The sequence below is a fragment of the Sylvia atricapilla genome, chromosome 5 (assembly GCF_009819655.1).
Source record: "Sylvia atricapilla isolate bSylAtr1 chromosome 5, bSylAtr1.pri, whole genome shotgun sequence".
In the NCBI taxonomy this organism is placed as follows: domain Eukaryota; kingdom Metazoa; phylum Chordata; class Aves; order Passeriformes; family Sylviidae; genus Sylvia; species Sylvia atricapilla.
The window spans coordinates 9,377,949-9,395,287 of NC_089144.1; the positions used below are offsets into that span (position 1 = coordinate 9,377,949).

At 35.7% G+C, this 17,339-nt stretch overlaps 1 protein-coding gene across 1 annotated transcript in view; it reads left to right on the forward strand.

The window, feature by feature from the left end:
* Positions 1–17,339, forward strand: part of LRRK2 (leucine rich repeat kinase 2) — a 62,956-nt gene that overhangs the window by 14,795 nt on the left and 30,822 nt on the right. The window contains exons 8-22 of the mRNA XM_066318628.1: positions 1,296–1,415; positions 2,540–2,664; positions 3,219–3,298; positions 4,049–4,155; positions 5,782–5,911; positions 6,470–6,594; positions 8,224–8,357; positions 9,939–10,083; positions 10,833–10,972; positions 12,328–12,456; positions 12,540–12,710; positions 13,835–14,090; positions 14,318–14,506; positions 16,093–16,214; positions 16,976–17,045. Coding sequence (XP_066174725.1) covers positions 1,296–1,415; positions 2,540–2,664; positions 3,219–3,298; positions 4,049–4,155; positions 5,782–5,911; positions 6,470–6,594; positions 8,224–8,357; positions 9,939–10,083; positions 10,833–10,972; positions 12,328–12,456; positions 12,540–12,710; positions 13,835–14,090; positions 14,318–14,506; positions 16,093–16,214; positions 16,976–17,045 — 2,043 coding nt within the window. The remainder of the gene's footprint in view (positions 1–1,295; positions 1,416–2,539; positions 2,665–3,218; positions 3,299–4,048; positions 4,156–5,781; positions 5,912–6,469; positions 6,595–8,223; positions 8,358–9,938; positions 10,084–10,832; positions 10,973–12,327; positions 12,457–12,539; positions 12,711–13,834; positions 14,091–14,317; positions 14,507–16,092; positions 16,215–16,975; positions 17,046–17,339) is intronic.

Sequence of the window (17,339 nt, forward strand, 5' to 3'; positions counted from 1 at the left end):
CAATTTGCTGTGCAAGGCTAACTGAAGACAGGCAGGGAAACCAAGTTACTGTGTTGTGGGGACACAGCAATTTGGTTGACAGGCCTTGATCGTGCCATGAAGGCATCCAGCCTGGTTTCAATCAGATGTTTGCCATGTGTTTATGCTGACCAACAACCAAGAGTGGCAGAAAAGCAGCCATAGGATCCATTTCTTCTGGAAGTAGTCTGGAAGATTTTCATATGTATAGCCAGTGTTGCTTCCCAAATTATTCTGATGCACACTGTCTTCCTAAACCCATATTAATTGGCAGTGAAATGGTAAAGTCAGCATCTACTAGCTTCCAAAATCACCATCATGCATTCTTGATAATCTGGTAATGACTATCCTAGATTTGTCTGTCTTTGGAATTTTAGCTGGCTGATACAGGTTTGGCCAGCCACAAGTCCAACAGAATTACTCATCATATAGCCTAGGTTTATTTATTTCTTTAGGTGTGTAATGCATTTACACAAACATACCTTTTCCATTAAAATATGTTAAGAAACAGCAATGCTGATAAAACAAGACCACACAACTGATCTTTCATGTTGCTTCTCTGATTCTCATTTTTGCTAATCAAGATTTAAATGAAATTGAATATCAAAACAGAAGCCATATCTATGAAACCATATTTGACAAAGTGAGTGTTGGTCTATTATTTTCTGCATCATACTCCAAACAAGGACGTTATTTGAATTTGCTTGCTTTTTGGAGAGTGACTTATATTCAGCCTATAATACAAAATACTGTACAACTTGCAATAATTGTTATACTTTAAATATATTTATTATCCAAAGCTTTCTTCTGTTCTGGAAGGAATCTTTTATATATTGGTAATGTTGGCCTTGATTTATTTATGAGGAGGGAAAAAGTAGAAAGTAAACTAGAGTTAAATGACTTGTGTCATTAGATAAATCAAATGATTGCAGGAATTCAGGGCCAGGACTGCATTTGCTTCCTGGCAGGAAGTCTGCAAGTGATACACCAACTTTATTTTTCTTATTTTGATCACAGTGTGTGTTTCATTTTGCATTAAACATCTCTCTCTTGTTAAAAAAAAAAAAAAATTAAAAGGTCCACAAAGGATGTAGATACCAACTGGTTTCTATCCTTAACTTCTTTCCACAAAAAAAAATTGGGTGTGTCAAGCCTTGTAATAAGAAAACCAACATTTGGTACAAAGTTTTTGTGTTTTGTGCTGAGAAATTCACATTAAATGCATGTAAAGCTATAGATATGTGTTTGTATTAATTTGATATCTTATCTGGTTTCAGGAAATTTTTTCAATATCCTTGTATTACATAAGGTTCCAGAAGTCATTGTGAAGGCTGTTACAACATATCCTGAGAATGCAAAGTTACAAGCTGCAGCTCTCAGTTGTTTAGCTCTTCTAAGTGAGTAAATCTCTGTCTACTTGTTAATTTTTTCATTCTAGTAATTTCCTGTAATAATATTAAACTCCATTTCTTTAACACAAAAGCCTCAGGCAGGACAGCTTGAACAAAGCTGGATTTCCTACCTGATTGCAGTTTGCTGTTTCACTATGATAAGACTGTGTTCATATCATTTGCCCAACATCTGCACAGTGTTCAGAGCTGGTAAGTTATGCTGACAGATCTGAACAGAGCAAACTGTTTATTCATAGACAGATTTTGGATAATCCCTTCTTAACATAAAGTCTCCAGTGGTAACAATACTGATTTGATGTTGTGTTTGCCAGGTGTGACAGTACTCACATTGTGGCAGTTGATAGCAACACAAAATCAATGCTTGTGCTTGAGTTCTGAAATCAATTAAAAGATGTATATTTTTCCTTGAGTACAGTTCAGACAGAAATTAGCTAATGGGGAAAAGCTAAGAATCTGATCCCCTTTGTCCTTGAATAATTGTTCCATATAAAAGTCAATAGAAATGCTGTTTAAGAATCCCCAAAATTGCAAAGATTAGAAATCTTTGTACACACTCCATTTTGCCTCAGGTATTATGCTCAGTGTTAGTATCTCTTTCCTTACTTAATTGCTGAAAAATCACAGGTAGAAAATAATGTATCTGAAATTCTGTTTCATTTTCTGGGACCAGGTATTTCTCTCTTAGCAACTGCAATTTGCATTTTGTTTTTTAACGGCATTGCTTCAGAGTGTAGATGGCTCTGTAATGAGGGGTTCCGTGCAGATGATTCACAGGTACATTTTGTGTCTGTGGAATTCTGTATGTAAATACACAACAAAAAGAGGTACATGCAGGGCTTTTCAGAGCCAAAGCCTAAACTGATCTGTAACTATATGACTCATTTACTACACTAAACTTAAGTTTTTAACTCCCTTTATAACCTTGAAGACATTGTACAAGTCTGTCTCAGAGTTTATATCAAAAGATTTCTCCCTTCCCAGAAAAGGCTCATCTTCCCACTGATTTTCACACATTGCCAGTGTGAGTGCCTCCATGACTACAGAAAGGTTAAGACATATATGTTTTGTTTTCACAATAAGAATTTATTGTAAATATTTTATATTTCAAGCTGAAACAATATTCTTAAACCGGGACTTAGAGGAAAGAAAAGAAGAGGAGGAGGAAGAAAAGTTATGCTGGTTGGAAGCATGTTACAGAGCATTAGAACTGCACCGAAAAAATACGGATGTGCTGGTGAGAAATTATGGATGATGGGGATATGAAATACTGTATTATGTATTGAATAAAATGTTTAGAAACATGCTTTTCTCATCTATCTCCTCAGGCAAAAAAAAAAGGCCTTGATGTCTGGATTAGATTGAGAATAAATCTTACTTTTCTTGCCTTTCTTTGTTCATCTCAGGAGGTTTTAGTTACTTCTTCAGATCAAATGTAGGTAGTTGAGATGAGGCTTATTAACTGAAACTTTGGCCATGCAAAGATTGCTGTTTACACACCTTCTTTGTATCCAACAGCCAAACACAAGCCCATCAGCAGAAGAATTAATCTTGGCCTAAAATAGATATGAAAATGGAAATCGAATAATGAGATTGTCATACATGTTTGTAACTTGGGCCTATCTGAGCTATAAAGAATGTTACAGTATACACTTTGTTCTATTTCTACATAAATTACCTTGTACCTCTTTTATGAAGTGAAAAGCAGTCAAACTATTTTAAGTTTTTTCATATATTTTTAATCTTCTAGAGGTATATTTTCTTAATCTTTTTATCTTGCCTTATATTTAGGAGGCTGCATGCTGGGCTTTGAAGAATCTCTTTCTGTATCAACGCAACCTCCATGAGAAGATTGGAGATGGAGATAATCAGTCAGTGTTGTCTTAAACTGGATTTTTGGAAATGGAAAAAAATGAGTGCCTGTTATTAAGGCATTTGATGTTTTACTTTTCAATTATTTTTAGTTTTGTAGTAGATGAAATGCATGATGATCAACCACACCTGGGAAAGTGTCTTCCAGAGCGTGCTAACCTTGACTCAGGAAAATCTGCTAGTGTTTTCATAATGGGTCAGAACACAGCCTATTAGAGCTAATTTTTACAGTTCATAATGAATTTTGTCTTCAGTTGCAAGAGGGATTAAGAATGTGTGAATTGAGAAAACAGACAAGGTTAAGATACCTAGCATGTAGGGAGTGTAGAGAAGCAGTGCTCATTTTCTCATAAATCAGATGATAAGGCACTGTAGAGGAAATGCTGCCTCATTAGGGAAATCTACTGGGCATGGAGAAGACACGAATTTCCATTTTACTTAAACTTTTTTTCAGAGTTCCTTAAAATTTTAGTTGCTCAATTTTTGTAAGCCTGTTCATACCCCTTTCTGGACCTCAGGTCCCTTGGAAAGTGTGGTTCCAAGGAATTCAGTGAGACTCAGACTAGACAAAGTTGTATAGGTTACAAAGGGTTTTCTGTCAGCTGTTGCTCTGGAAACATATTAGAAACAAAGAGCAATCACCTGCAATTTTCATTATGTTACACAATACCTTTTAGGAAACTGAATTGCATTTATGAAGTAACTGCTGTAATACAGTCGATGTGCAGTGCTTTGTTTCTCTCTGAAAGGTTCCCAATAGACAGAGCAGTGATGCTCTCCATGTTGATGCACTCCTCTTCAAAAGAAGTGTTTCAGGCAGCTGCTAGTACCTTGGCAATCTTGTCACAACAAAATGGTAAGGAACTTTAATTATCTTTTCTTTCTCATTCAGCAGAAAGTTATTGCAAAAATAGTAAAGAGAATTTAGTGTACTGTTGAATGAATACAATACTCCCTGTGATTAGAATATTATGTTGTGATAAGCAGGAAGTTTTTTCCTTGCTTTGAAAAAGTTATTCTTGGCTAGAATCAAAAAATATGAGGAAATAAAGAACTCTTCCCCAGTTTATGTGTTGCAATTGCTTCTACTTTTTGGAGCAGGAGACATGAAAGAAGTGTGCTCTCTTTGTATGCTTGTTTAAATATTTATCACGTTTGAATTTCGTCAAGAGCAGCATTTGTTGAAATATCACGTGAATAAGGAACACAGCCCAAGAAATACCACTTTCTTGCTTAAGACAGTCCTGTTGACCTCAGTGGATCAAATGGTCTGGAAACTTAGGCCTGTGCATGACACTTTTCAAGATTGCTTTGCTCCTGATCGTGTCCCTAACATGGTTTCCTAACTTTTTTCAATTTGCAGACCCCCTCAAATTTTTTCAGTGGAGATGTGGACCCCTGAGTAGAGTATTTAAGCCTACTGACAGTTGGCCTGCTTTTATTAGATAACTTTCACAGAATCCTTTGAAATGGTTATGGACCTCAAGTGGTTTGCAGACTGCACATTGAAAACCACTGGCTAGATAGGAAGAAAAATCCTAGCAGTTAATTACCATTCTCTAGGTGAGAAAGCATTGTTTTATCACCAGTTTATTGAGCCATCCAAGTACATAAAACCTAACACAGAAAAGGTTTTATAATTATTTATGAGATCAATATGTATCTATATTGAGAAATAGAGCTCATAAATGTATGCATACTATTGTCATGTACCAGGAACTTTCATAACGTGTTACTGACAAGTGGATTTCTGATTCCTTTTGGAAATCTAAAGCAAGTTTTTCTTCTTTTTATTTAATTATTATTCTTTTTTTTCCCCCCGAATGAATGTTCTTACAGCAGAAATGATAGACATAAATAAGCTTAGTAAAACCTTCTGACATAATGCAGTATTGCTTGAACTAACCATCTGAAATGGATGTTCTGAACTGGGAATAACAAGATTTGGTAGAAGTTACTGTGATTTTTATAGTGTTCTAATTTTTATTAGTTACAGTTAACTCTACAACACGTGCTTGGATATTTGAATTTGCAAAAAAAATGAATTAACAAAGTAAATAGAATGAATAAATGTAAGTTCATTTTTGAAGTTTAATTTTGGAAATTAGAAGGTGTTTTAAAGTTTTAGGCTCTAGCTTTCCTACATGATCACAGAATGCAATTAGAAGGAAAAAGTTTAAGAATAAACATTTCTAAAAATATAAGGCTATACATTCTTCTTCCCATATGTGAACTTTACCTAAGTAAAAATAGCAGATGTGCAGAAACTTACTAGACAGTTAAAAATTATAATGTGTTTGATTAAGCTATGTAAACAGAAGTCAGCTTCAGCTCAAAAATTGTTACCCATTTTAATTTATACTATTATGTCTGTTTGGTGAGGCAAAAACACTGAAAAAAAAAAAAAGAGGAGGGAAAAAGTAGTTTTTGAGAACTACACAGAAAGATTTACTTACAGGATGTTTGCTATTTTGTGTTTTAGTAAATATTAGGAAGACACTTCTGGCAAAAGGCATACATATGAATGTTTTGGATATAATGAGGAAACATCCACATTCTCCTGAAGTGGTTGAAAGTGCCTGCAGGATTCTGAATCATGTTTTTGAAGGAAGGTAATAAAATTGGAAATGCATGTCCACTTCCATGGTGAAGGGTTTTGAGATTCTGTGCCATGAGTGATTACATTTAAATTGTTGACTGATAGTAAAATTGACCACAGGCTGTTGAACACATGGAATTTTGTAAGCCCTTAAAGCCCTGTAGTCAGAAGCACAAGTGAGTGTGTGTAGGGAGCTGCTTGTTCTTCCCTTTGTGTTCTTGAGCAGTGAGATTCAAATAGACAGTGACTGGGTGGCCTCCCCTCCTGTTAGACACAGTGATTTCCATTAAGAGATAAGAAATTTCCCTCAAAATCACCTTTGATTATTAAAATAATATTTTGTTAGTACTACTTTCTTGTTGGCTAGGATGCAATTATTTACATAGACTGAATTAATGGCATGACATGAAAATAATTTGCTACGATGAAGGAAAGTACCACAGTTTAATTTATATTTCAGATTTGGTTTATGATTCAGGTGTTCCAAAGCGTTATCACATGGTTTTAATTAAGGACAAATTAAGATTTAGAAATGCATTCTTTTAATTTATTTTATAAAAATTATTTTCAGTTTCCCTCATCTGGATGTAATGACAGTAGCAGTATCAGAAGTTGTAAAAGCCATGAGGAAGCATGAAAAATCACTCTCGGTACAACTGGAAGCACTTCGAGTCCTTTTACACTTCATGATGCCCAGTAAGTTATCCAAAGGTATACACCAAATCAGAGAATAGAATCAGATAGCTGGATTTTAGTCTTTCTTATCTAAGTAGACAACTTTTAATGGGACTTCAAAAAGTTATTGCAGTTCTGTACATAGCAGAGAACAGCTGTAAGTCTTTAGGAACGTACAAGATGGGAGAAAATATTTGGGTTATTGAAAGTAATAGACCAAAATTATCACTGCCGATTTCCTCTTGATTTCATCGGTGAAGCGTTAGATCCATTACTTCTAAGGAATTCAGGGAATGAGTGTGGAGCAATCAGTGTCATTGTGGTTTGCATCATGAATTCCCTTTAAGTGAGAGCAAACCATGATAATGACATGAGCATTGGTATACCACAAAATGCAATTGTTTTGATTGTATCTCTTGGAAGGAACGTAAAAATGCAACAGTGGTATTTATATTTAGAGATATAAAATACACAGTTATATACTGCTTTCTTGCAAAAAGGAGAAACCCTCAACCAGGACACCATTTTAGAAATTCCTTTCAAAAAAAAAAAAAACTTTATCAGCAATCCAGAGGGGGCAAAAATGTTCTTTATTAGTTTCATGTCTTCAGTAGAATTTTGGAAAAGTTTTAACACTTTTTGTCAGTTTACTCTTATATATCCTACTTTTTACCTCTGATATTGGGTGTAAGAGTACAGACATGGGGTACTGATTTCTTTCTTCAAAACAACTTTTTGCAAGGATCTCTTAGCAGTTTTCACTGAACATTTACAAAAGTAATAACTCTGAAAATACTAACCTGGTTAATATGCAGACTGATTGCAGGTTTTCAGTTTCCTTCTATTATTTGAGTTCTAATCCTATAACTTTCCTCTTTTTTCAATGAAGAGCAAGATTTAGACTTGATACATGTGTTCTAACATAGAGGCAAGGCACTTTGATTGCCAGTGTCCTGGAAGTGACACCCTTCTAAAACAGAGAGCACCAACTGGATGTTGAAACTTGCAGGTTAATTAGGGAATAAAAAAGTAATTCATGGGAAAATAGTAATCACAATAAATATGAATGCTGAAGTGACTTTGAAAGAATCTCTGGGTCCTTTCTGTAGTGTCACTTGACTGCAAGTAGCAAAAGCTACAAGAATGGTAAATCTTGGTAAATCTGAAAGACCTTTCTCTGTTTTTTTTTTTTTTTTTTTTTTTATATGCTCACATTCCACTTAATGTCATCTGTGTGTAAAATTTGTCCTATGATGTGCTGCCAAGTGAGCAAGAACAAATAGTTTACAGCTTCTCTAGAGTGTCTCCTTACTAGAAGGAAGAGGCATTCTGAAGTAGGTATCAGAAAACTCTGTAGCTCAAAAACGTAACATATTGCAATGTACCTTAGAACAGATTCTTTGGCACGTAAGAGTGAGCAAATATGTGGTGAAATTTTCCTTTGAAACATTACAATGTACTCACATTACAATGTAAATTTGGAGGGATTCCAGTTTTTGCAATACAGTGTTCTGAAAGTACCATGAGATCTGAAATATGCTCTCTGAGTCACCTCAGTGTTCATTTCATTGTTAGATCATATTATTGGGTTAATGGTGGGGAGAATATGAAATCTGCTGTTCTGAGGAAGGCTGTTTTTCATTGTTACAGGTACAAAGAATGAACACCAGAATGGTTCTTCCAGAGATATGGGAGATGCTGCTTTTGTACTTACAGGAAAAGTCATTAAAAGCCAGTGCCTGTTGGAGGGAACTCACTCATTGGTGCTTAATGCTTTAAACAGGGTATAGTTAACACTTTATTCTAATGGATTTTATTATTTCTAATGGTCATTATTTTACACTTGAAACAGTGGCTCATCTGTAAGTTTTAGTTCTGCGTTAATTTTTCTGGTGATTTGGTAGAATTTATCTTAAGTCCCAATTTTCATGAGACTTTTAGGGTTTTTTCTTACTTTCTTTTCTGGAGTGTATTAGATGATTCTTTATACAGTAATTCCAAAGGATATTTGTTTTTTAAAAAAGCTAGGTTTTTTACAAGGACACAGTTAATTTGGTATTTCTTTTTTCCTGAAACAGACTAGTATATGTATGAAAAGTGTCCTCATGCCTAAACCTCAGTCACACAAAGAACTGAGTGGACAACTCAGTTGTCACTATTCTTTTCACTGTGCAACTTTTTCCAGCCCCTGTAAAATAGAATGATCACAGTGCCTTGAAGGAGAAGCTGAAAAATGTAAGGCTGAAGCAGATTCAGTCTATGCAAAGGAAACACTGGGAACTTTGCACAGCAAATGAAATCCTAGTGATCAGAAATGTTTTACTTCATTGCCTTTAGAAGAATCCAGTCCCTGCAAAGTTTTCAAGGTTCACATGATCACAGTCAAAATGTAGCATTTCCTAATTTTTCAGAAGTCTTTCTCAGGAATTTTAAGCTTGCCAAACTGATTCAGACAAGGAAATTTATGTCTTAAGACGTTAATACAATTTATGTATTAAGAGACGTTAATTTCTCTTACATTTAATATAGAAGTCAGAGCAAGTAACGTATCTGTGAAATAGTTCTAGTGTCTAAAGGACATCTTGACCCAAAGATATCAGATATAAGAACTAACAAAGGAGGTAAAATAATTTTTGCTTCAGAAGGTCTTCAGTATTTCATGATCATCCTGACTGCATTTTCTAGTGCAGCTGGTTTGTGGTTTGGGGTAGTAAAATATCATCCAGAAGGGCTAGAAATGGCCACATTTAATTAAAAACTAGAGACAGAATAAGGAGGAAGATGGGCATGACTCCACTGAAATAATTTTGCACATTTGTGATGGTTGTGACACTCTCAGATCTAGGCCTCATCTAGGCCTCCATCTAAAAGTGAGGGGTAGTAATAGGTATGTTGCTTCAGATAATTTTCTTTTCGTATTTTTTCAGTTGCCAGCATGTTTATCCCCTGTTCCAGTTCTCAAAAAAAAAAATCACCAACAAAACAAAACCAACCCCATGTATTTTTTCATTTTAACCTCAAAGGAAGTACACTTTCTCCCTCTGCTTGACCTAGAAAAAATTATCTTAACTTACCAATGAGAAATTGAGGGGAAAAATTCAATTTTTCATCTGAAAAGTAGTAAGGGAATATTTTCAGAATCAAAGATGAAAACTGGGGAAGTTATGAGCAGCTGAAACTGATGTTGGATGAGAAAATCTTTTTGGAGTTGTGATTGTTGTTCTTTATTGTCCTATCAGCTGTAATTCCACATACTTAAGAACAATGTTCACTTGTTACAGAGCAGCTTTAAGAACAAGCAACTCTTCTGTTACCATTGTAAGTAGAACAATCTTGATGTGATTGTATCTTCCTTTCTCCATTAGTTTATTGGAAATCCTAGCATTCAGAAGTGTGGATTAAAACTACTTGGTTCTGTAGCTGAGTGCAGTGGTGCACTAGAAATTTTAACCCAGCAAGGAGCTACTGACACTGTGCTTCACACCCTGCAGATGTATCCAGATGAACAAGGTAGGTGTTGTGGTTTGAAAACAAACCAAGTGAGAGGCTCTAAGTCAGAAATACAATTTAATGAGAAGAGAAGGAAATAAAATAAAACAAAATAAATGCAACAATACAAAAAGAAAAAAACACTGACAGAGTCAGAATACAACCTGAGCAGGGTGATGGAAGCAGTCCAGGTGAGGTGGTCTTCCTGAAGCAGTGTTCTCGTAGAAAGGTCTGGTAGCTCTGGGAATCCAATGGGTGAGGGCTGCTTGTACTGTCCCAAATCCCAGCTTATATCCAGGTGAGAATGCTTGGCTCCTCCCCCTGGGCGGAGCATCTCCCAATGGGATGATGAGTCATACAGGAGGTCCTTGATGGCCCATTAAAGACAGATAACTCCTTGAGGGAGCTATCTATGAGTCATGCACAAGGCATTGGTGGGCCATTAACTGAAGAAGGTGATAGAATACATCCTAAACTACAACCCAGGACAGTAGGGAAAGTCAGCAGAATGAGAATGGCATGGCAGGAGGGTTTGTTACAAATCTGTTGCTCTCTTTAGTGCTGGATGTGATGTAGATTGCATGGCAGGAGAAGGCTGCAGTGCAGCACAGCCCTCAGATTCACCCACGGTGTGGTTATGCCTAGCCCTTTAATAGCTTGTGCAAGTAACTTTCTGGAATGTTACTGAAAGACTACCCATAAATCATGGGTTTATTCCCCTCGGAATGTCTGAATTATCGACATCTGAATAATATTTATTTTTCTTCTAGACATACAGTGTTTGGGTTTGAGTCTTCTACGCTCTTTGATTACAAGGAAGAGTTTGTGTATTGCAAGTATGCATGTTCTGGCTGCAGTTCTGGTTTCTACTCTGCGACGGTTTAAAGAAGCCACTGAAATCCAGATGCATGTATGTGTCACTTCTGTCTATGAGGATGAACACAAAACTCAAAGCTGTTGAAAACTATTTTAATATAGTTACATTTGAAGTATAATTCTGCATTTTACTTACTTGATTATGATTTTATTGAAATTACTAGAGTAGTATGAACCTTTGTAATTAAACTGATATATTTGTTGTAGAGATGATTTTCTTGGAGGCATATATTCAATCCAGAATGTGTAAGCATAGGTTGTTTATCTAAAACTTCTGAGATCTGAAAACTAGAATGAATTTCTCAGTCATGATCCATTGTTATGTCAATCTGTAACCATTTCATGAAATAACCATCATTAGAGTACTGATTATCCTTCTTTGAGAAGTCATAGAAGGTAACTAAGTTCCCAGCCTTGTGACCAGGAATAAACTTAGTGTAGGAATGCTGTATTTAAGAAAAGATATTACTGGAATACTATCAGACTTTGGACCCACATCTGTATATGGAAGGAAAGTTCTTTGTCTGTAAATATGCATTGAATCCTTGTGTAAAGTTCTATTTTCTCTGCTTCAGAAGTTTTCCCTGTTTGTTACCAGTTTCATTTTTCTAGTGAAGTAGACTTTGCATGTGACATCAGCTTTCTGGGAGAGTTTCTATGTTTGTCTTTCAGGTGATAATGAAAATATCACGAGTACAGCCTCCCTTCTTTGCTGCTATTTTCCCCTCAGCCTTTTCACATTTAGCTTAGCAACAAATGTAGAGAGAAATAGAAATACTGTGCTGGAATTAGGAAGTTACTTAAAGTGATTTAGTTTCAGTTGGGTTTGGACAAAGAGTCCATAATTTGCCAAGTTCACCCTTCTAGGTGAACTTTACTTGCAGAATCATGGGATAATTTTGTATTTCTTCTTAGTTCTTAGATACATCTGTTAATTTTTTCATTTAGTCTAATAGTTCTTTTCAAATTCAGAGATTACAGAGCAACACACTGGAACAGGGGATGTATCTTCATTCCATATCCTTAGAAGGGGATCATTTCCTCTTTACATTTTCAGGAAATCACAAGTACATTTGTCACTGCCAGGCAGGACGTAGTCAGAAATTATGGTGCATTTTTGACTTTTCAAAATGTTGATTAATATCTCTTTAAGTGAGTCAGCTAAACAAGCATGAAACTACGGCTATAAAAACAGAGGTACTGGCTATTTCTGCAGAAGTCCTTCTGCATACAGACTTCTCCTGTTTGTAAAGTATTGCATGTTTAAAAGTAAGACAAAAAAAATAAAGCACAAATTGTGTGGTTGAAATTTGATTTTGTTGCATGACCTGTTTTAAAGTGACACTTTTTAACACTGCATTTCTTTCCATCTTCTCGTTGTGTTCTTAGGGTTTTCATGCAATCTTGGCAATTCTTGGTTTGTCACCTTGTTTTGCAAAGCTGCTGGTAAATGAATCATTTGACACAGTCATTTTCTACCAGATGTCTATGTGTTTCACTGACCAGCGAGATCAACAGGTATCTTCTTTCTCTGACAGTTCCACAGAAAAAAGATTAGTGTTTTTTTTGTCCTAACTTTTATTGTTTGTCTTCCCATTCAGTTTCAAAGCCTGTGTTGTAAATGTTTTGCTAAAATAGCTGAAAATGATGATTTAAAAAATACTATGCTGGAAAAAGCGTGTATGGAGTACAATAGTATTATGGCTGAATGTTTACTTCTGCTGGGAGCTGATATTAATAAGAAGACAAAGACAAACTCTTTGATCTATCAGGTAATTAATGGAAATATATATATATATAATTTTATTGCTTAAAAATTTGTGTGCTTTTGGGTTCCTTTCTGTTGTCATTGTCGTATTTATTTGGCAGAATGCAGAGAACAGACAGGCTGCTCCCATTTGCCCACAAGGGCTTCTTGCTAGCTGTGGCCACCTTTAAGTTTAATTTTTTTTCTTTAAGTGATATGCGTAAGCACTTCTTTATTTTGGTTTAGTGTCAAAGTTTTAAATAGTCTGAGAGAACCCCAATACTGCTTGAAGGGAATTAGGAAGTGTTCAGTTCTGGTGGTAGAACTGTCTGGGTGATGAAGCACAGCTGGGTTTGGAACTGACCATCCTTTCATAGAGGGTGAGGTAGGCAAATCAGTGTTAGCAAATCACAGTGGACATAATTAAATAACTGAAAGTATTTGTCGAAAATATTTTTAATATTCACAATCAACCCTGGTGTGTGTAGCAATGCAGGCTTGGAGACTGGGAGGAGCTGACTGAACCAGAGAAATATAAAGGTTGGAAAAGACCTTCGTGATAGTGAAGTCCAAGTTTTGGCTGAACACCACTTTGTCAACTAAACCAGGGCACTAAATGCCACGTCCATTTGCTTCTTGGACTCCTCCAGGGATGGACACTCCACTGCTTAGGGTTTTTATGCTTAACCACCCTGTCAGTGAAAAAATTCTTCCTGATGTCCAACCTGAACCTACCCTGGAGCAGCTTGAGGCCATGTCCTCTTGTCTGTCCTCATGTCCAATCTCTACTTAGCTACACTCTTCTTTCAGGTGGTTAAAGCCAGCAATTGTGGAGTTGCAATAATAATCTTAATACAATAACTGAACTAGATAAATTACCTTTCATTTCTGCCTGAAAATTGTGTGCACTTATGACAAAAATTCCAGTTGCAGATCTAAAGCATTTGATACATTTGTGCAAAGCCTTAATGAAAGTGGGAATTGATACTCAGATGCCTTATGCTCCAAGGAGTAAGGAATTGCATAATTGAGAAAGAAACACAATCCTTAAAATAAAGTCTCTCTGAATTTGAGACAAGTGTCTTAATGCAGTGTGAGCTGTTTAATGCTTTATATTCTTGGTTTGTTTTAATTGCTTTTCTCTATTAGGTTTGTGAGAAAGGAAATAATCCTAAATTGGTGGAATTGTTACTAGCCAATGGTGCTCGAGAGCAGGATGTTCGGAGTGCTTTGACCATCAGTATAAAGAGAGGAGATAGCCACATCATCAGCTTGCTCTTGAAGAAGCTTAGCCTTGATGCCACCAACAGCAGTATATGTCTTGGAGGATTTGGTTTTGGCAGATTAGAGCCTTCCTGGCTCATTCCTTTGTTCCCAGATAAACTTACTCAAACAAGAAAACAGAGTGAGTATATATAGAAATTGCTGTACAAAATGTGTCAATATCTTTTGATGATACTGTGAATGTATTTTAGGTGAAGACTTTCAGTTGAGGATCTCTTCATAGCATTCAGCTTGCTGTAGAAAGTTTCACAAAACTTGAAAATAAATCAAGTTGTTTCTGTTATTTTTTTTGAAGCTACTTAGATTTTTTGGAGATTATTTTATCTTTTCCATTTCTTGTACATACAGATGCAGGTTCTGCACTGGCAAGGATGGTGCTCAAATTCCAGATGAAGAACATTTCAGAGGATAGATCAAGAGCCTCCTCTGATCCAAACTTGTCTGAAGATGGCGTGGATAGAAGCTATGATTGGAATTTCATACCTGACCCATTAGTGGAAAGTATTTTTCCTTTGAATGATGATATTGATAGTGAAGGTAATTGTTTTTCTTTTGTTTTTTTGTAATCCCAATCTAATGCACTAGGGCCAGACTGTAGCCATTAATCAGTTACTTATTTGCATTTGAGATTTAACACCTCCCATGAAGAAAAAGTCTTCTATCTAAAATTTTGTTTGGGGTAACAATAGAAAATAGTTTGTGGTGAGTATGCTTCATCTACAAAACTAAGACCTTGAAGAATTTTAGCCATTTATACATTTAAAATTAATTTGTCATGTATTCAGGTTTTTGTAGAGAGAAAGAGTAAGATTCTTGAAACTGAATTTAGGTTTTGACTTTTTTCTGGCTGCTTCTGAGCTGCTGTTAGAGTCTATGACAAAAAAGCAAGAGCTTTCAAAGCCTAATTTATGTCATCATGAGGTGAGGTGTACTGTGATCTGGAAACCCCTCTGTTCCCTGGGTAGTCTGTAAATAAAGTTTGTACAACCAGATCTGGTATAAAGAACTATGTTATTAACAAATAAAGTAGGTGAAACAAGCCCTACCCCAAAGATAAGTAATTGATCAGAAAGTGTAAATGACAGGTTTATATTCAACCCAACACCATTCTTCATCACAAGGACATTTGAATGCCTTTAACTTATAGAAAGACAGCATTTCTGTCTATAGTACCAGCAACTTAATAATTAAAGTAGCCTTAATTTTTAATATATCTATTTTGTTGTTAAATGTTGCTCTTGTTTTAGAACAGCTGGTTACTTAAAATCATCACAGATGAAGAATTTGAATTTTGGAATGAAAGAATGCTAAGAAGCTTTTTGATTCTGCTTTGTTCTTTTTCTTATATCATTCAGCACCACTTTTAATTTCTGTAGGTCTGTTCTACATTTTTCCATGTGGAAAATTTGTTACGATAAAAAAATGCAGGAGTGATTTTAGGAGTTTAAAAAGTAGCTTTGAGAAGAGGGCCATCAAATGTCTCCAGATAATGACACCAAATCTCCTAAATCACCAAATCCAGGGTGGCATGCGATGTTTCAGTCTCAATAAATGTGGGAGTGCAAATTTATCAATTGAATATTTGATATTATCTTTTCCATTTTAAAAATTCATTTATACTGAAGTAGCAGAAAGATGTGCTGTGAAACATGCATAATAATCCCAACCCAATAGAAATTTACTCATACATTTACTCAACTTTCATTCAGTGGATTCATGTTCATTAGAAATAAAAATGTTTTTGTGGGATTGTTTTAAATCATTTACTGCAGAGAACTGCTTTACGATGTGTGAGATTAAGTAGCATAGTAATGGCAATGGAACAGAAAACTGCAGGCAATTAATATCTTAAATTTTATGAAATTGGAAATTTTGTGTCATAAATCATCAGTGCAGGTGCTGCAATCACCCGCAGGTCCTACTTGAAGAATGTCAGGTGGCCCCTCTGCTCTAAAACACACTGACAACATTCTATTGCACACAGAATTGACTAGTGAGATCCTGCCAGTATTGATGCTTTTGAAATGCATCTTTTCCTTGTATGTCAGCATCTATATTACAGTTGAATTCTGAGCCTCCTCTTTAAATACATTTTCTTACCTCTTTCTTTTCCTGTGTTCAAGGAAGTGAAGGTTCACTTTTTACAAAAAAGAAGTCCAATTCCATTGCAGTTGCTGATTTATATTGTAGGGAAATGGCATGTCAGAGAAGTTCTCCTACTTTGCTGCGACATTCCTACTCTGTGGTAAGTCAGATCCATTCTCCTTCCAGGTTTTTAAGTCCATCTACGTCGTCTGCTCCAGAATTGTTAACAACCAGGAGGAAGGAAAGTCATATAACCATATGGGCTTTGTCTCCCTGTTGCTGTTCAATGTTTCCGTCTGTTGTGGTGCACTGTGTGGATGAGTTTATGTCAGCAAAAACTGATAATTACTAATAAACAGCCATCCTTTTGAAGTGTTCAAATTTCCAGTCCGGTGTTCAAATGGAAATAGGGGGATCATGGGTTCATTCACAAAGACTTAACTTCCCCTTTGTGAAGCTGATCTTCAGTAATGATCAGTGGAGATTCCCATTGAGATACTGTTTCCCTAAGAAGACATAAGAGGACAAATTTGTGGAATCCAAGTCAGGTTCCTTTGGTAGGAGCTTGTCTCTTTCCATTGACTGTAAAGGGAAACTGGAGAGATTAGCTTTCCTAGAGAAAGTCAAGTTTTGTAATGTTCTGCTCCATCCTATTACTGCACCCTACTGAAAGACATTATAGGCTGCCAGAAATGCACTACTTCCATTGCACTTTAAATCTGCCATTCTTTCATATTGCATGGATTAATATGTTTGATAAAGATGTGACCTACTGTTATTTTGAATTCAAGTGATTAGTTTCTTTGTGTTCTCCCTTTAAGCTCTGATAAAAAGAAATCACAATAAAAAGAGTTTAACTGAATTTGGATGATTTCAGAACATGCATATGTTCCTAAATGCTTTTTCTCTTGGATTTTGCAGGGACCTGGCTCAGATTATGAACCATTAATGAAACAAAGACGAAAATTCTTGCTCTCAGATGAATCCCCCAGTAAGTAAACTACACCATTTAAGGTATATAACAGATTTTCCATCCTTAAAGCTTTCACAAGCATAGCATGCAAAGATTTTATACAGATTATATATTTGTTTAAGGGGGAGATGTATTTTGGAAATACTATAGTGAAGTATAAATAATGCATATATAGGGTTTTTTATTTCTTGTGCTCCACAAATGATTTATGTAGGCAATGGAATTTCATGAGTGCCCTCAGAAATAATTTATGTAGGCAATGGAATTTCATGAGTGCCCTTACTAGCTTTCAAAAGCTCCTTCTGTTGTGCA